At 45.8% G+C, this 17,789-nt stretch overlaps 1 protein-coding gene across 4 annotated transcripts; it reads left to right on the top strand.

Annotated features, from left to right (window-relative positions):
- The first annotated feature begins 8,163 nt into the window (after positions 1-8,163).
- Positions 8,164-11,788, top strand: RBM3 (RNA binding motif protein 3). 4 transcript variants are annotated; one of them, XM_082609069.1, is made up of 7 exons: positions 8,164-8,271; positions 8,883-9,002; positions 9,240-9,346; positions 9,993-10,098; positions 10,200-10,293; positions 10,776-10,861; positions 11,191-11,788. In XM_082609069.1, exons 2-6 carry the CDS (start codon positions 8,900-8,902, stop codon positions 10,834-10,836), a joined length of 471 nt encoding a protein of 156 aa, XP_082465195.1. In that variant the 5' UTR covers positions 8,164-8,271; positions 8,883-8,899; the 3' UTR covers positions 10,837-10,861; positions 11,191-11,788. The 4 variants fall into 4 exon arrangements, with proteins under 4 accessions (XP_082465195.1, XP_082465196.1, XP_082465197.1 ...); XM_082609070.1 differs by having other exon boundaries at positions 10,776-10,857; XM_082609071.1 differs by having other exon boundaries at positions 10,779-10,861.
- The last annotated feature ends 6,001 nt before the right edge of the window (positions 11,789-17,789 follow it).

Below are 17,789 nucleotides of genomic sequence, written 5' to 3' on the forward strand. Positions count from 1 at the left end.
TGAAGGTCACTGTGGTCTGTGTGTTTCTCTGCCTTCTCCCTGGTTTTTGTTGTAGATGGAGTCCCCAGGGCCTCTGTACCTGCTGGAGCTGAAGTACTTCCCATTTCAGGTGAAGGGCGGCTCCTGCTTCCCCAGTGGCAGGAGAATGGATGCTGAGAAATCAGTTCTAGAAGGTGAGCCCAGGTCGAGGACTGCTTGAGGAGGCCTGAGGCTGTTTTGTGGTACATCTGTATGCCTGTAAGGGTCTGGATGATGTCTGTGAATGTATGTTTTTAGGACAGGCCCTTGAATGAGGGATGGGAGAGAGAGTTCCTGATTCAGAAAGGGCAGGATTCATTACAAAGACTGGGAAGTATGGGCTACTTAGAAACACTGGGCCAGATACCTCTAGCATTCCATACGTCACCATTTCTAGGATCCAGCCCCTTCTCTGTGAGTCTTATGCACTAATGCTAGTGGTCCTGGGCAGGGGTATAAGGTTCCTATTCTCGTCACTTGCTTTGGGGACAGCTTAAGGGACTGTGGCCTTGCCATGCCTCAGGCTGTCAGCACTGAACTGGGTTTCCAGCTCATGGATACCTGTCTTAACCATTTCAACAATAGAAACCATTTATTTGCCTTCTCCGTCCCACTACTGTGGACAAACAAATCAGGCACTGATAAAGCTCAGGCCCTAAAAGGAGTCACCTACCTGTGTGGAGGATAATGATCCAAAAAAAGTTCATTTTTCCCACTTACCTTCTCAGAAGGCAGATTCTCTCACAAGGCCGAGTGCTGTCCCTCCACAGAAGACATGGCAGATGATGGATGAAGTAACTTGGGGTCCTTCAGGTCGTGGCCTCACTGTGCCAGGTTCTGGCCAGAAGGTGCTGCTCTAGGCAATACCGACAGGTGAGAGGCACGAGGGCAGCTATCCTCTCATCTGTCTCTCCCAAAACAATGTCATATAAAGCTGGAGTTAACTCTTAAAAGGCTCCCATCACCCCCCAGTATTGGACAGGAGGCTGACCACTCCTCAGATGAGGGCTCAGTCACCGGAGGCAGGACAAGACCATTCTGTGCCTAGGGTCTCCAAGACTGTGGGTCTAACAAGTGTGGATAAGGGGCTCAGGCACTCTGGCCCCAGGGGCCATCCAAGATATGGGAGAATCTGGCCCTCTGAGTACCTGAAATGTCCCCTTTGTCAGTAACCAGCCAACACCCTCTGGGTGTATTCTGTGATTTATGAGCTTAGATATTTGAGAAGTCAGACAAGTCAATTCTGTGTATGGCAGCTTGGGACCTCTGAAGGCCAGAGGAGTCCTTTCTGTGAACAGGAAGCTCAGACAACCTGAAGGACAGAAATCTCTATTAGTTTCCAAAGTTACTTGGGACTTCTGGTTCCTGCTAAGACGGCAGACAGCACAAGCCACTGATTCCCTTGCCCAAAAACTACTCTGGAGAAACTACAGAGGGAAACATGAGTTCCAGAAACTAGCACAGCTATGAAGACCTATGAGGAGATGGAAGGTTATCTTTAACTGACCTGTGTTTTGAGTGGTAGATGGCTGGAGGCAGCAAATACAGAACAGGTTAGAGATTTAAGTTCTGGCTGGTGCCTCTCCCCCATGTTGCCTTGCCTGCCCCCTCACTTCAGAAGTCATCCAGACCACTGGTACAGGTGTCTGGCGGCGGGGGGGCTAGTATCAGGGTATCAAGAACCCTGCTGAGGGGAGGAAATGAGCAGCCAGAGGAGTGATTACTCACCCACTGTCCACCTCTAAACACCAGGGCTAGTGGTAACACCTGGGAGATGACCCCCCACTTAGGGTTTAAAGATGAAACCTACCAGCAGAATTGTTGGGTGGTGTGATCGTAGATGGCAGTAAGAGCTCTACTTGTGTGGTGCCTGGGACTCTCCACCCTCTGGCTCATCTCCCCTCACACCCCTTTACCCCTTGGACTCCAGGTGATTAACCAGAGTCAAGTCTGGCCTTCAGCCTTCCCTCAGTACAGTTAGCAGCCAGAACAGCTGCTCACGTCAGGGGAATATGAGCTCACTACCAAAAGAACAAGACACCCGGGCAGTATAACGACCTCCAGTGAAAAATAAACTGGATGTATTAGTTATCTATTGCTGTATAACAAATCACCCCCAAACTTAGCTTAAAACAACAAATATTTATTTTCTTAGTTTCTGAGGGTCAGGAGTCTGGGAGCAGCTTAGCCATGAGGTTTTGGCTCAGGGTCTCTTCTGAGGTTTCAGTCAAGTTGTCAACCAGGACTGCAGTCAGCTGAAGGCATGACTTGGCTGAACGACCCAACGCTAACATGGCCCACTCACAGAGCTGTTGGGAGGAGGCTTCAGTTTTTCACCATGTGAGCCTCTCCATGGGGCTCCAAACAACACATGGTCCCAGCAGGCAGGCAAGAGACCGTGACCAAGACAGAACTGCAATGTCTATTATAACTTAACCTCAGAAATGGCATACCGTCACTTTTGTTGTATTTTCTTGGTCACATAGGCCAACCCTAGTAAAACATGGAGGGGAACCATGCAGGATGTGAATATCAGGAGGCAGGAATCATTGGGGGCTATATCAGACTGGCTACCACACTGGGTGACATACAGTACCTAAAGCAGAAGTACTGGGACATACAGATGAAGACTTTTAAATAAGTACAATAAGAAAATATAAAACAGGAACAAGAAATAGAAAAAGGACTCAAAATAAGGTATGAGTATGATGGTAGAAAAAAAAAGAAACAAAAATACTATAAATGGAGAAGATGAAATGAGATGTCAGAAGTTTTAATATAATAGTAAGTACAAAAAACATTTAGAACACCACCCTCAATGGATTTTGTTTTTTTAAAAAAAGGTCCAACTGTACACACACACACACACACACACACACAGGGATGTTGAAAATGAAAGGATGAAGAAAATATATAGCAGACTAATAAAAGCCCAAAGAAAGCTGGGAGAGACATCCTAATAGCTAACAAAATGAAATTTCAGATCACAAAAAACAAAGAAGGACATATACTCATTAACAAAGAATATATGTCTACCATAAACACATATACTCCTAAGGAGACCTGAACAATACATTTTTAAGCTTGATATATAATTTCATATATATGACACACGTTCCTATATAACCCTCCACTTAACAAATGGAGAAGACTCCTTTTATGCTTACACTTAATTACAAAAAATAGACCCTGTTAGGGCACAAAGAAAGCCTCAATGAATTCAAAAGTATCAATATCAACCATGTTCTCTGACCACAATGCAATAAAATTAGCAGTAATGAAAAGCAATAAAAAAAGGCCCCAAGAGTTCCCTGGTGGCCTACTAATTAGGATTCTGGGCTTTCACTACCATGGCCTGGGATCAATCCTTGGTTGGGGAACTGATATCCCACACAGCACGGCCAAAAAAAAAAAAAAAAAGGTCCCCATTTTTGGAAACTAGCATTACTAAATAACCCCTGGGTAAAGGAGGAAATAAAGGAACTTTAGAAATACTTAGACCTAAACAGTAAAAACACTACATGCAAAATTTCTGGGACACAGTCAAATCAGTTATTAAAAGAAAATACATAGCTTTAAGTACATTTATCAGGAGAGAAGAAAGGTTGAAAAATAAATGACCTAAGCATTCAAATCAAGAAGTTGAGAAAACAGCAGAGGAACAAACCCATGACTCCATGAGTCATGAAGGAAATATCGTAAAGGAAGGAAATAAGTGCCAAAGAGAATTTTTAAAGTAATGATAAAGAATAGCAAAATGAAACGCTGGTTCTTTGAAAATATTAATGATAGGCCTCTGCCAAGACTGCTTTAAAAGAATGCAAAATACAGCACAGAAAAAGGGAAATTATAGACACAAAAAGGCTCAATATTGGAAGCTAATACATTCGGAAACCTTGATGAAAGGCTTAAGTTTCTGGAAAAACTAAAATGTGCTCAGAGTGATGCAAAAAGAAATTGAGAAATATAACAAGTTTTAAGAAAATTTGAAATGATAGTTAAAGACACTCCATCTTGCGCTTCCCTGGTGGCACAGTGGTTGAGAGTCCACCTGCTGATGCAGGGGACACGGGTTCGTGCCCTGGTCCGGGAAGATCCCACATGCGGTGGAGCGGCTGGGCCCGTGAGCCATGGCCGCTGAGCCTGCGCGTCCAGAGTCTGTGCTCCGCAATGGGAGAGGCCACAACAGTGAGAGGCCCGCGTACCGCAAAGAAAAAAAAAAAAAAAACACTCCATCTCATTGTAACAAAAAGCTTCAGGCCCAGACCCAGATGGTTTTGCAGATGTAGTTCATCAAACTTCTAAGGAACTGTTAATTCCCAAATATACAAATCGTTCCAGAAAATAGGAAAAAAGCAAAAGCTGCCCAACTCATTTTTTGAGGCTAGTTTAGTCTTGATTCTAAAACCAGATAAGGAACATACAAGACAATAAAGTTACAGACCCATTTCACTTACGAATATGGATGCAAAAATTCTAATAAAATATTAGCTACCCAAGTTCAACAGTGTTAGTTTAAAAAAAATCACAAGTAGGGCTTATCCCAGGAATTCAAACATAATCCAAATTAGAAAATTAATGAGTGAACTACCACATTAATAAGCAGGAGAGGGCTTCCCTGGTGGCGCAATAGTTGAGAGTCCGCCTGCAGATGCAAGGGATGAGGGTTCGTACCCCGGTCCGGGAGGATCCCACATGCCGCTGGGCGTGAGCCATGGCCGCTGAGCCTGCGCGTCAGGAGCCTGTGCTCCGCAACGGGAGAGGCCACAACAGTGAGAGGCCTGCGTACCGCAAAAAAAAAAAAAAAAAAAAGAAAAGAAAAAAGAAAAATAAGGAGGAGAAATCATATGATAGTCACAAGGCAGAAAAAAATTTGATAAAATTCGGCACTTGTTTATGATATTAAAAAAAATAACTGAGCAAACAAAATAAGAGTAGAAGAGAACATCTTTGACTTGATAAAGGTTATGTGGCAAAAACAGCAAAAAATGCCCAATAGAAAAAAACAAAAAAAATTTTTTGAAGGAAAACAACAAACAAAATGCCTAATAGAGAAAATTTAAACACATTTTCCCTCTAAGATCAGGTATAAGGCAAGGATGTTCCCTCTCAATATTGCTACTTAATATGCAGCTGACCAGTGCTGTAAGGAAAGAAAAAGAAATGAGATGTAAGTTTTGGAAGGAATTGATAAAAACCCATTTGTAAATGATATGACTGACTACCTTAAGGAACTAACAATGACCAGATAAACTGTTAGGACCAATAAGACAGTTCGGCAAGGTTTCCAGATCAACCTATAAAAACCATTTCTCTAAATAAGAAAATAAAGTATCTAGGAAAGAATTTAACCAATACAGAGGACTTCTATAAGAAAAAAACTGGGGGCTTCACTGGTGGTGCAGTGGTTAAGAATCTGCCTGCCAACACGGGACACAGGTTAGAGCCCTGGTCCGGGAAGATCCCACATGCCGCGGAGCAACTAAGCCCGTGCGCCACAACTACTGAGCCTGCACTCTAGAGCCTGTGAGCCACAACTACTAAAGCCTGCGCGCCTAGAGCCTGTGCTCTGCAACAAGAGAAGCAACTGCAGTGAGAAGCCCTCGCACCACAACGAAGAGTAGCCCCCACTCGCTGCAACTAGAGAAAGCCCGCGCGCAGCAATGAAGACCCAACGCAGCCAATAAATAAATAAATAAAAAATAAAATCTATTTTTAAAAAAAGAAAAAAATTTTAACTCTAATAACAAATACTGTAGGTGATCTGAATAAAAGGAGAGACATCTCATGCTCTTTGCTGGGAAGATTTCATGATGTCTTAGCCATGTATTGGTAACAAATTACTCCCAGACTTAAAACAATAATCATTATCTCAGTTTCAGAGGGTCAGAATTCTGGGAGTGGCTTAGCTGGGTGGTTCTGAACCTGAGTCTCTCATGAGGTTGCAGTCAGGATGTGGAAGGGGGCTGCAGTCATCTGAAGGCTTGACTCCACTTCCAAGAAGGCCCACTCACATAGCTGTTAGCAGGAGGCTTCATTTCCTCCATAGGGCTGCTGCATGAAGTACCAGGTACCGTCCCATAGAGAAAGCAGTCTGTGTGAAAGCAGGAAATCGAAGTGCCTTTTATGACCTAGTTTTGGAAGTGACATGCTCATTCTGTGCATTACAAGTGAGTCAAAAGTCCAGCCTACCCTCAAGGGTAAGGGAACTAGGCTTCAACTCTTGAAGGGGGCATTATCAAAGAGTTTGTGAACATATCTTAAAACCTCCACAGGTAATATTATTAAGATATTATTTTGCCCCAAATCTATTAATTCAATGCAATCCCAAAAAAACTCCCACTAGTCTTTTTTTGTTTGTTCTTTTGTTTGTTTTTTGTTTTGGCCACACTGCACAGCTTGTGGGATCTTAGTTCCCCGACTAGGGATCGAACCCGGGCCCCAGGAATGAAAGCACAGAGTATTAACCACTGGACCACCAGGGAATTCCCACAAATGGAATAAAAATATAATGCTGGTTGAAAAAAAGAGCAAAAGAACCCCCAAAACAAATGACACTACCATTTAAATTAAAAGCATACCAAGGGACTTCCGTGGTGGTCCAATGGGTAAGACTCTGTGCTCCCAAAGCAGGGGGCCTGGGTTCGATCCCTGCTCGGGGAACTAGATCCTGCATGCATGCTGCAACTAAAGAGTTCGCATGCCCCAACCAAGAAGTCTGCATGCTGCAACTAAGATCCTGTATGCCACAACTAAGACCCAGCGCAGCCTAAGTAAATACTTTTTTTTAAAAAGCATACACAAAAATGCACATTTTATATGAAATCACACCAAGAGATAACATTAAACCCAGTAAAACAGTTAACCATGGGAGAAGATAGCTGGGTGCAGGAATAAAAGAATAAATAAAATGAGAGGCTTTGCCTAGAACAACCATGACGATGTGTCATGAACTGTGAAATATGATCAGAGCTCAGACACACTTTGAGAGGTAAATAAGTACCTCTAATTTTTGCATGGGGGCTCAGATTATCAGAGGGCTAAGACTAGCACATATGTGGACAATGTGAAATCTCTTCACGTCCATCCTGGGCATAGAAGTCGATATGGCAAAAGCCGACAAGTCCATTTTGTGGATGCATACCATACTGTACTCCAAAAGTTAAATCTAGTCTGTGTTTGGGGTGCTGACCCTTAGCAGGCTGGACAAGTCCATTCTATGGATGACATATTTAGAGTCTCTGAGGGCAAACTAACCCATTCTTCCTTGATGGGGAGTTCAGAAATGAAAAGTCTGTCAAATCCATTCATTGTAAAGGTAGCTCAGACACTCAGAAGGCTGAACAAGAACAAACTGTGGGGAGTGGGCTCAGACACTTTTTGCTTTGGATAAGTCCATTATGTATTGTGAAAGTCCTTTCTGTGGATCAAGGGTTCAGCAACTCTGAGTGACAGCAAATAATTGTTCTGTTGGATTGGGATTTACTCCTGAAGACTGAAGCATCGTCTTCTGTAGAAGGCAGCACCTCAGGCGGTCCACTGGTAGGGAATTCGAGAAACTGGCTTCAGGAGGCTGTCAGATAAGGATGAGGGCTGAAGTTATAAATGAGAAGGAACGATGCCAGGGAAAAGGGTCCCATAACAGGTGGCTAGATGTTGGGCACAGAGAAGGAAAGTAGGGGTCAGGGTCAGGGACTAAGAAACAAAGGGTCTGATGTTAAGGACTGTGAAGGGCGATGACGTCAGGGACGGTGGGGAGATAAAACATCGAGGCCTCGAGAGGTATGAGGTTAGAGGACTAGAAGGTGAAAGAGGTTATCAGAGGACGGTAATTATGTCCTCAGGGACCTAGAGGAAGACGTCAAAACAAATGGGGGAGACGACGTCAAGGATGGTGAGGGTGATGTCCGGGACGGAAATGGGTGTGACAGCGAAAAGGCTCGTGGGTGTAAGGGATGAAGACGGCTGGGGCCAGTGGAGAGATGCTGATGCCAGGGGGAACCAACTACACAAACCTTGCCTCCATTCCCGGAAGCGTGCTCAGCGAATCGATCCCTTTGCATTGCCGTCCCTTCCTCCCACTCCGCCCCCTCACTGGCGTCAGCCAATGAGCGCGCACGTCGGCACGCGTGACGGACGATGCGTGACGTGCCGCTACGTACGCTTTATCAGGAGTCTTCCCGCGCGGCGCCCTTCCCAGTCTCTCGGCTTCTTGGCGGTAGCTGTCTCTTCGGTCTTTTACTTAATTTCCAGGTAAGCAGCGTGTGTTTTGCGGAGCGACCGCTCCTCGCCCCACTGACGTGTGCCACGCCGGGCGAGAGCGAGGTGCGCGAGTGGGGAGAGTACCGGCTTCTGACACGTAGGCTTGGGCTTCTCCGGGGCGGGTGGGACCCGTGCTCGGAGGTGACACTTTTTGGTTGGTACGAGGCTGGCGCGCTATATCCAAGTGCGAGGAATGCCGGGAGGGCTGGCGGCGTGGGTGGTGGCAGTGACCGCGCGACAGCGGAGGCCTGGGTGGGGGTGGGGGTGGGTTCTTACGTTACCGCCGCCATCTTGTTTTGCGGGTGAGGAGGAAGCGCAAGGGTGTTCTGGGCATGCGCGGCCGCACAAAATGACGGGCGCTGTGGCGGGGGATGTTGTGGGCATGCGCGAAGGCGGCCCTCAAATGGCTACCTCGCTGAGTTCGCCCCGTAGATTCCCGCCTGTTTGGCCTTTCTGTGTTTCTCCATAGTTACCCTTTATTGTGTTCCTTTTGTCTCTTCTGTGTTCTCTCCTCTCTTCTCTTTATCTTTTCTCATTTCTCCAATCTCTTCTTTTCCCCAATTACACTGCGTCTTCCACTCTTCTCCATATTCTCTCCACAGGACTTGAATTTACCACCATGTCCTCTGAAGAAGGGAAGCTCTTCGTGGGAGGGCTCAACTTCAACACTGATGAGCAGGCTCTGGAAGACCACTTCAGCAGCTTCGGACCTATTTCTGAGGGTGAGACATGGGCCAGACACGTGATGGGGGGGTGTGGAAGGAAGTCTGGGGCCCATGCATTTCAGGAAACAGGAGAAAAGGGTCAGGACCCCAGGCCTTTACATTACTCCTCTCCTGCTTTTGTTGCTAGGTCTAAGACTGAGAACTCGATAATTTTCCACTGAGGATTGGTGGGAGGAGGGTCCAACACCCTTTGCCACTTGTCCTCTTACCTTGTCTCCCCTCTCCCTTTTCCAGTGGTTGTTGTCAAGGACCGGGACACTCAGCGATCCCGGGGTTTTGGCTTCATCACCTTCACCAATCCAGAGCATGCCTCAGATGCCATGAGAGCCATGAATGGAGAGGTGAGGCCGCCTACCTGCATAGGGGCCCTGCTCCTATCTGTCACTTCGACCATTCTTTCTGTTTTTCCTTCTGTGTCTGCTAGGGGCAGCGCGGCCACCAAGCTCCGCAGTGCCCACTCACAGGAGCGTGACTGCCTTCTGTTCTAGGGGGTGGAGGGCAGCGGCAGACAGAGCCGGGCTGCCTGGGAGGCGACGACTGGTCCTGCATGAGGCCGAGAAGCCACCTGTGGATGGTTGACCTGCTCTGGGCTTAGGTAGTAGAGTCTGCAGACCTGTGGGCCTGGCCCGGAGAGGACCTCGTGAGTCTTCTGGGATGGACTCTGAAGCCTCAAACCAAGAGAGGTGTCTATCTAGCCCTAATAGTCGGGCAGCTTAGAGGAGTGGGGAGGAGAACTCAACCTGAGTTCAGTCAAGATGTAAGTAGTAGCAGGGGGAACACGGTGGATTCAGGTCATTTTGTGGGATTCTGTAGCTCCAGATAAAGCCATTCTGGTCAAAGGAGCTTGTTCTGGAATGTGGTACCCAGACCTGGTGCCCAGCAGGAGTTTCTGGGCTCTTTTGCCTACCTGCCCAGCCCGCTCTTACCTCATCCCTGCTCTGTTTGACCACCAACCCATCCATCCTCCTTGTGTCTCCCCACACCTAGTCTCTGGACGGTCGTCAGATCCGTGTAGACCACGCGGGCAAGTCGGCCCGGGGAACAAGAGGGGGCGCCTTTGGGGCCTATGGGCGTGGTCGCAGCTACTCTAGAGGTAAGTGCAGTGGTAAGTTCGATCATGGGGTGTGGAGGAGAGTTGCCTGTGTTAGCCTATGTCTGGACAATTGCCATTTGAATATTTTTTATCTGCTGTAGGTGGTGGGGACCAGGGCTATGGAAGTGGCAGGTATGATAGCCGACCTGGAGGATATGGATATGGATATGGAAGATCCAGAGACTATGGCGGCAGGTGGGTAGCCAAGGGGTTGGGGTACTCTGGTGGTGCTCTTCCCTCTCCCCAAGATCTCAGCTCGGCTGCCTGAGTGTTCACACATTTCTTACTGTGGTGCTGCTAGTGTTTGCTTTTACAAATTATAATGAAACTACAAAATAAGTGTGAAACAATTATTTGGGTTAACTATAACAATAAGTTATTAGGTCATATAATTGCAATGTGCAGTAGACAGTGACACATACACGTTTATTGCACTGTCTTGATTAATTGTGTGTATTAATGTTTAACATGGTTTAAAATGCTATATGTAAGTTCTACATAGTGTGATTATTTGATGTTTACTTGGTGTTCGTGTTTAATATATCTCACTTTACACGTTAAAGTTTATATTATAGTACATAAAAAATGGGACAGGATTTGTAAGTATATGTGGTTTTTAGTATTATCAGAAGGTGTATATAAGATGTCCCCGTGATACTGTGTATGTTTTTTCCCAGAAGCCAGGGTGGTTATGACCGCTACTCAGGAGGAAATTACAGGGATAATTACGACAACTGAGATGAGGCATGCACACCTAATGTAGGTGAGGCTTCTGTGTTGCCACTGAGCAGACTTCTGTGTACCAGTCCTGTCCCTCTCACTTTTCTCCTGCCTATGCATACCTCAACAAGCCCACCTGACACCATTCCTAGGCCTCCCTTGCTCTCAGGTGCCTGTTAAAGGCTAGTCTGCTTTGGCGGGGGGTGGGGGTGTCAAACCTGTCTTGTCTGTAATCATCTATTCCTATTGAGCATGGAAGAGGTGGAGGGGTGTCCCTGTTGTCTAGCCTTTCAGCATCCTCATCAGCCCTGGGAAGTGAGCATGTTAGCCTATTCCCAACATCATAATTCTCCCCCTTCTTACTGTTCTCAGATACACAAGGAATAAATTTCTTCTGATCCAGGACCATCCCTCCAAATGGCTGTATTTATAAAGATTTTTGGAGCTGCACTGAAACATCTGTTTTAGTTACATCAACCTTTTTTTTTTGAGTAGAGCTCCCAAGGTAGCTTGTTAAAGACCTTTCAGAAAGTTCCATGTGTTTTTTTTTTTTTAATTTTTCTCCCATTTAAAGACAAATTCTGAGACATTTGTGGAGTCTGGATATTTTTTCCTTTTTTACCAGTTTTTTAGTTCGGGCTCTCAGGAATGTTGGTTCTGGCAAAAAAAATGTCTGGCCAGACTGTTTTTTTTTTAAATAATGTGCATCTAGGAACATTTTTAAATACCTGTGCACAATGTTTAATCATGATTAGGAAGCAATTTCTGACTGTAACTATAGGAAATGAAGAACATGATTACTTAGAGGTGTTTTTTACTCCAGATCTCTGCCTTGATTATATAGAAGTTTCTTAAAAATATTTGTGTGTCATTTTTTTTTAATACTGGAAGAAAAAAATATTCTGTTGTGTTTCATGTAGCGTTTAGGATGTCTTTCACCAAGTTGATTAAAAAGATGAAAACAAATCGATATTGATAGTGCTTTTTCCTTATTCAAATTAAGATGTAGAGGCTTATTACAAATTAAAAATAGAAGAAGGTCAAGAGGGAGACTGAGAAAAGGATTTAGTTAGGGGGTGGGCAGGGACTGCCGAAAGGGTAGAGACCTTGAGTTCAAAGTTTGGTTGAGTTTGGGATTGGTTTTGGTATACATAAGGCTTGTGGGAAGGGTGGGGAGTCCAGGTGAAATCCCCTCATGGCTGGAATTGGGTTTCCTGAGATGGTCTCTTGGTCCCATTGTGATCATCTCGGTGTCACCTTTGGAATGACTGCTTGGGTTTGAATCTCCCTGTCTTTGAGCATCAGGTAGGTGCCCTTCTCACAAGATTGTTCTGAGAATGTAGGCTAAATCCTGCTGTAAACAGTGGAGCTAGCTCCTGAAATACTGGGGGTGGGGGCAGGTATAGTAAACTCACCTTGGTGTGAAGGACACAGAATCCTGGTTTGAAATAGGTTCTAGCAGCACAGCCTCTGGGTTCTGATTCCAGGATTCAAATCCAGGCTCTGCTGCTTTCCACTTATTTGACCTTCAGTGAGTCATTTAGCCTCATGTCTCAGCCTCATGGACAATTTACATTTTCTGTTGGGGGCGTCAAGTGCATTTAATAAGCATGTTTATAGCTGTTAAAAACAGTTGGCAAAGGCATCAACCACAGGCGTTCAGTCTTCCATGGTGGTGTGAGGGTCTTCAGTGGTAAAGTGGTAGTTCCTCAGTTTTAACTCCCTTTAGTCATGGTTCTGGTGCCTGCATTGGAGTCCCATGGGCTCTATCCCTCTATATAGAGTTTCTGATCAGCTATGTCCATTGCTTCTAACTGGCAGATACTGAGCCAAGTACCACCAGATTGTAAGTTTCAGGACATCCTAAACTGCCTTATTCACTCATTCATGGGGCAGGTGTTCAGTGGACTGATTGTGTACTCTCCCCAATGTGATGGTATTAGGAGGTGAGGCCTTTGGCGGGGGTGGGGTGGGGTGGGGGGGTGATTAGGGTTAGATGAGGTCATGAGGGCTCCACCCTCATGGGATTAGTGCCCTTATAATAGTCACTAAGAAAGCGTGCTTCAATCTCCTGCTCTCCGCCATGTGAGGATACAACGAGAAGTTGGCAGTCTGCAATCTAGAAAGCTGTCCCCCAGGAGAGCTTGGCCATGCTGGCACCCTGATCTAGGACTCCAGCCTCGAGAAGTATGGGAAATTTCTGTTTATAAACCACCCAGTATATGGTGCTGGTAAACGGTAACCAGAGCTGACAGGTTACATGGGTCCCTGTATTGTGAGAGTTCCGGTATTGATGGCCTGTCTCCTGTACCTCTCAGGTAGTTGAGACAGGCCCCAGGACCATTTCTCCCATCCAGTCATGAATTTGTTTTTGCCAGGTGGATGGAGACTTGGGAACTTCAGAGACCTGCCTGGCCCGCTGATCCAGGCCCAGGTAAAGGGACATTGTGGCTACTCCTTACTGGTTGAGTACTCAGTCTAAGGCATTCTGTGCTGGGCCTCCAGGGAGTTAAGGCTGTGGGATCTGGCAGGAGGACCACTGTTAACTGCCTAGGACGGGGGGCACCTCTGCATCCTACCTCTCAGGAAGTAAAATGTCAGTCTCACAATGTGGCCTGAGACAGGATCCCATAATCACAAAGTTCCTGCAACAAAATGATCCCCCAAGTGACATCAACAAAAACCATGAATGTCCTTTCAGAAGGTGCTGTGTAGTAATCCAGCCTTCGGAGGCCCAGTCTCTTGTTTACTTGCTCTAAGGAAGGGGCCTAGAAGACACAGTTTTCTTTGGCACATACTCAGCAATACAATTTCTGGACTTGAGATTCAAAACCCTTATTAAAAGCTTCTTAGTCCTCTTCACTTTGACCAGAATCTCACTAGTGTGCATGTTGCCCAAGAACCCACTGAGACCACAAACACATTCAAAGGTGCTTTGAGAACCTGTGTCCCAAAGCCTGTGAAGACCAGACCCCTGGCCTACAAGTATTTGTATTTTCAATCCCTGGATCTTGCCTACCCCCCACCAAACTTGATACAAACATCTCACAGACACCCCCAACCCCTACCCATTTTGAGGTCCAAAATAAATCCCAAGCCCTGCCCCTCTCACCACATGTGGCGGAAGTCACAGACCCTGCTTTCTAGCTTAGTTTTTTTTATCTGCCTCAGGTTCAACATGTGCAAAATGGGAATAATAGTGTCACCTCACAGAGCGGTGCTGGAGGTGACGTTTAGAACAAGGTAGGTCTGTGATGCTACCCCCACACCTTGCCCTACATTCTGGTTCTGGGGATGTAAACTTTCAAAAAGCTTTTAAAAATAAGTTGCTGTAAATACTTTAGGTATGTAAGAAAGCATATCGCATAACAGTGGGCAGTGTTCCTTCCACTCCTGCTTTTGGAGACAAAGCATGTCACAGTTCCTGCCCAGCTGCATTCCTCTTCCACCTCTCACCCCTCTCCAGGCTAGCATGATCCCTTATAATTCGAAGTGCACAGAGATCTGCAAAACTAAAAGTCGTTTTATTTCAAATTCAGTGACAAGACCTGAAGCTTTTCATAATCTTTATTTTTCCCACTTTGTGTGAATATGTATGCAATATACTGCAGAAGTATTAGTGTTAGGTTATGGAGAACTGCCCTAGAGCCTATGGGACGTGAGTTTTAACATAACCAGTGAAGGCACAGAGAAACCTAAGGCTTCTAAATTGTTGAAAACAATCTGTGGCATTGTTCTGCGTAAACATTTCTAATATGCTGTTCTAAATTCAGTTTTAAGCTTCCTTCAAGTAAAATTCAGAAAGTTTACTCTGTCTACTTAATAGTCGTTCAAGCACAGTAGTCGTGGTCTCCATTTTAAACTTTGACTGCAATCCTTAGTAAGAAGTACACTTTTTAAAATTGGGATACAGTCTACCCATTTGTCTATTTAAGTGGAAGAAAGGTTTAATGAATTAAATGTGCAAAATGCCCTGATGTTTTCTAGTTTGTTATATTTTAACAAAAACAGTTGGCTCCAAACCACTCAAATGCTTATGGAGCCTGCAGTTTAGAAAATGCAGTGTGTTTATAATTGTTGAACCTGGGTGATAGGTACATGGAAGTACATTAAATCACTACTATTGTAAGTTTGAGACTTTCCATAATAAAAAGTTCAAAAGAAAACTGTTAGGGGTGTGGTTTGTTAGACCTTTGCGTTGGCATGGGAAGTAGATGGCTGTCAGCTATTTTTGGCTGGCTTGCCCCTGTTCCCCAAAGCCTTCTCCATTGTTACAGGCATTTCTATTCCAAGGGCCTCAAAAAACCCTGCAATGCTAGCTTGTATTTCTTGACATCTGAATACTTTCCAGATGCTGGTCCTAGGGAATTCCCTGGTGGTCCAGTGGTTGGGACTCTGCACTTCCACTTCAGAGGTCACGGGTTCGATCCCTGGTCGGGGAACTAAGATCCTGCATGCCATGCTGCGTGGCCAAAGAAACAAAACCAGATACAGGTCCTAGAACCCCTTCCTGCCTCTCCTCCCCAATCACAGCCCTCAGGACCCCTCTGGCTTCTCCAGGCAGATGGACCATTCCTTTTCCCGGCACCAGAGGTCCTGCCTTCCTTCCTTCAAAACCCAGGACCTCTTAGAAACCTTTCTCCTTAAGGGTAAAATGGGGATCATACCCATTGAATGAGTCAAGACATGGGAAACACCTAGAACAGTGTCTGGTAGTTACGTGTAGTCAATAAATGTTAGCAAGCATTTGTGATGTGTGCCAGATAATAATAGTAGGAACACAGCAACAGATAATGACAAATTTCTTTGCTTAGGAATCACATATTGGGTCTACGGATGATGAAGTAATAAATTGGTGTGTGATGTAATGTTAGAAAGTGACAAGTGTTAAGGAGAATAAAGCAGAGGGAATGAAGAGTGTTGGGGTCTTACACAAGGTGGTTTAGGGAAGGCGACTCGGAGGAGGTGACCTTACAACAGAGACTTCAAATTAGAAGGAGAATGGTAGGGGAATGGTTCCGCCACGGTGCTCTGGCTGCCTAGCATGTCTCCTCATAGGCCACGTAGGCAAGCTGATCTAAATATTGGCAGAACGCCCTGTGATCCTCGGAACACAGAGCACGAGAGGCTACAAGGCCATTTCTCATTAACATCCTCTCTACCAAGGAGGCTGCCATGAGACGGTTTCTCATCTCCCGAGGTTCTGGTAAGGTATGAAGCTTTCTGTTCCTTCTCTCCCCCAGTTAAAGGTTATAGAACTGCTTAGCATGTACTAGCTTCTCGGCAACACAGTATCCTACCACCCGTGCTGCAGTCATCTGGCCCCTTTTTGTTTCTGCGTTACCCTGCACGAGAGACATGAGCTGGCATCTGTGGCTCTTCTTGCTTCTGCTGTCTATGTAGGTAGCAAACATCTGAATTGAACCAGGGTATGTTTCTTTACCAGCCAAATATCTCAGCCTTGCCTTTCCTTGACATCTGGAAGAGAAGAATTAGAGGCAGAAGAAAAAGCAAGTAAGTGCAAAGGCCCTGAGTTGGGAGCTTGCTTGGTGTGTGTGAGGAGCAGCAAGAAGGTCAGTGCAACCAGAGCAGAGTGAGTGAGGGGACTAGAGGCAGGAGGTGAGGTTGGAGAGGTGACGGGGCCTGGTTCTGTAGGGCCTCTCTGGCCACGGGGAGGACTTTGGCTTTTTCTCTGAGAGAGATAGAGCAGGGGTCTGAGCAGAGGAGGGCCATGGGCTGACTTGCGTTGTAACGGGACCCTCTGGCAACTGTGAGGACAGACTTGGGGAGGGGGCAAGGGCGGAAGCAGTGAGGAGACCACCACAGTAGTCCAGGCCAGCAGTGGTGGTGGCAGCAGTGGATGCGGAGAGGAGAGGTGGGATTCTGGATACGTTCTGAAGGTAGAACCGACAGGATCTGCTGACAGATCAAAAACAAAGGGGGTGGGATGAGAGAAAGAAATTGTTACGAATCCACACTGGTGAACCTCACACAAAGTAACTTGGGAATTGGTGTTAAATAGTGTAGTGGTTAAGAGCAAGAATTCTGGAGCCAGGTGGCCTGGGTGTAAATCCAGCTCCATTGCTTACTGGTTGTGCAGCCTTGGGCAGGTTACTTCATCTTTTTGTCTTCATTTCCTGATCTGTGACATGGGATAATAATAGTACCAACTTCATAGGATTGTTGTGAGTCTTAAAGAAGGTTTTCTATGTAAAATATTTCGAACAGTGTCTGGCACAAAGTGCTTGTTATCAGTAATATTAGCGTAGGATGAGTAGAAGTGTTTGTTTGCAGGCACAGAAGAGAGTGTTCCAGATCTCAGGAACAATTTGTGCAGTTTGAAAAGGATGTGCAAGAAAGCCAGTGTAACTGGAACATAACCAGATAGAGTAAGAGCAACAGGGGATGAAGTTGGAGAGGAGGCCTAAAGAGGTCGGCTTCTCACAGCAACTAGAAGTTGTTGTAGATTTCAGGGCCGATCTACCAGTGTAGAAGGTCAGAAGAGAGACAGGAGTGGAAATTGATTTGGGACTTGATGCGGGGATGGGGGTGGTGGGGGGACATACAGAGAGGTGAGAGAGGGATAGGGTACTGTTGTCAACACTCCTGGCTAGTTACCGGGGGTGGTGGTTTCTGGTATCCAGGATAAGAAACAGTCCAGTTCTACTTCCTGCCTGGGTCCAAATGCTAGTTTTAATATTTTCTATGTCTGTGGCCATGGACAGTAAACCCCTCCAGGGTTCACTTTCCTCATCTTCAAAGTGGGGCTAAATGTTGCACCTACTTCATTAGGGCTGTTGTGACAGTTCTATAAGATGGATATTGTAAGAGCTTGGTAAATGCAGGCGGTCACCAAAACCAAGTGAAACGTACCCCAAGAACGCAAGGTTGGCTTAATATTTAAAAAGCAACCAGATGTAGGTCAGTGTATTAACAGAAAAAAATGAGACGAATCAAGGGCTGTGCCCATG

Source organism: Mesoplodon mirus (genome assembly GCF_964341445.2).
Source record: "Mesoplodon mirus genome assembly, chromosome: X".
Classification (NCBI taxonomy): Eukaryota; Metazoa; Chordata; class Mammalia; order Artiodactyla; family Ziphiidae; genus Mesoplodon; species Mesoplodon mirus.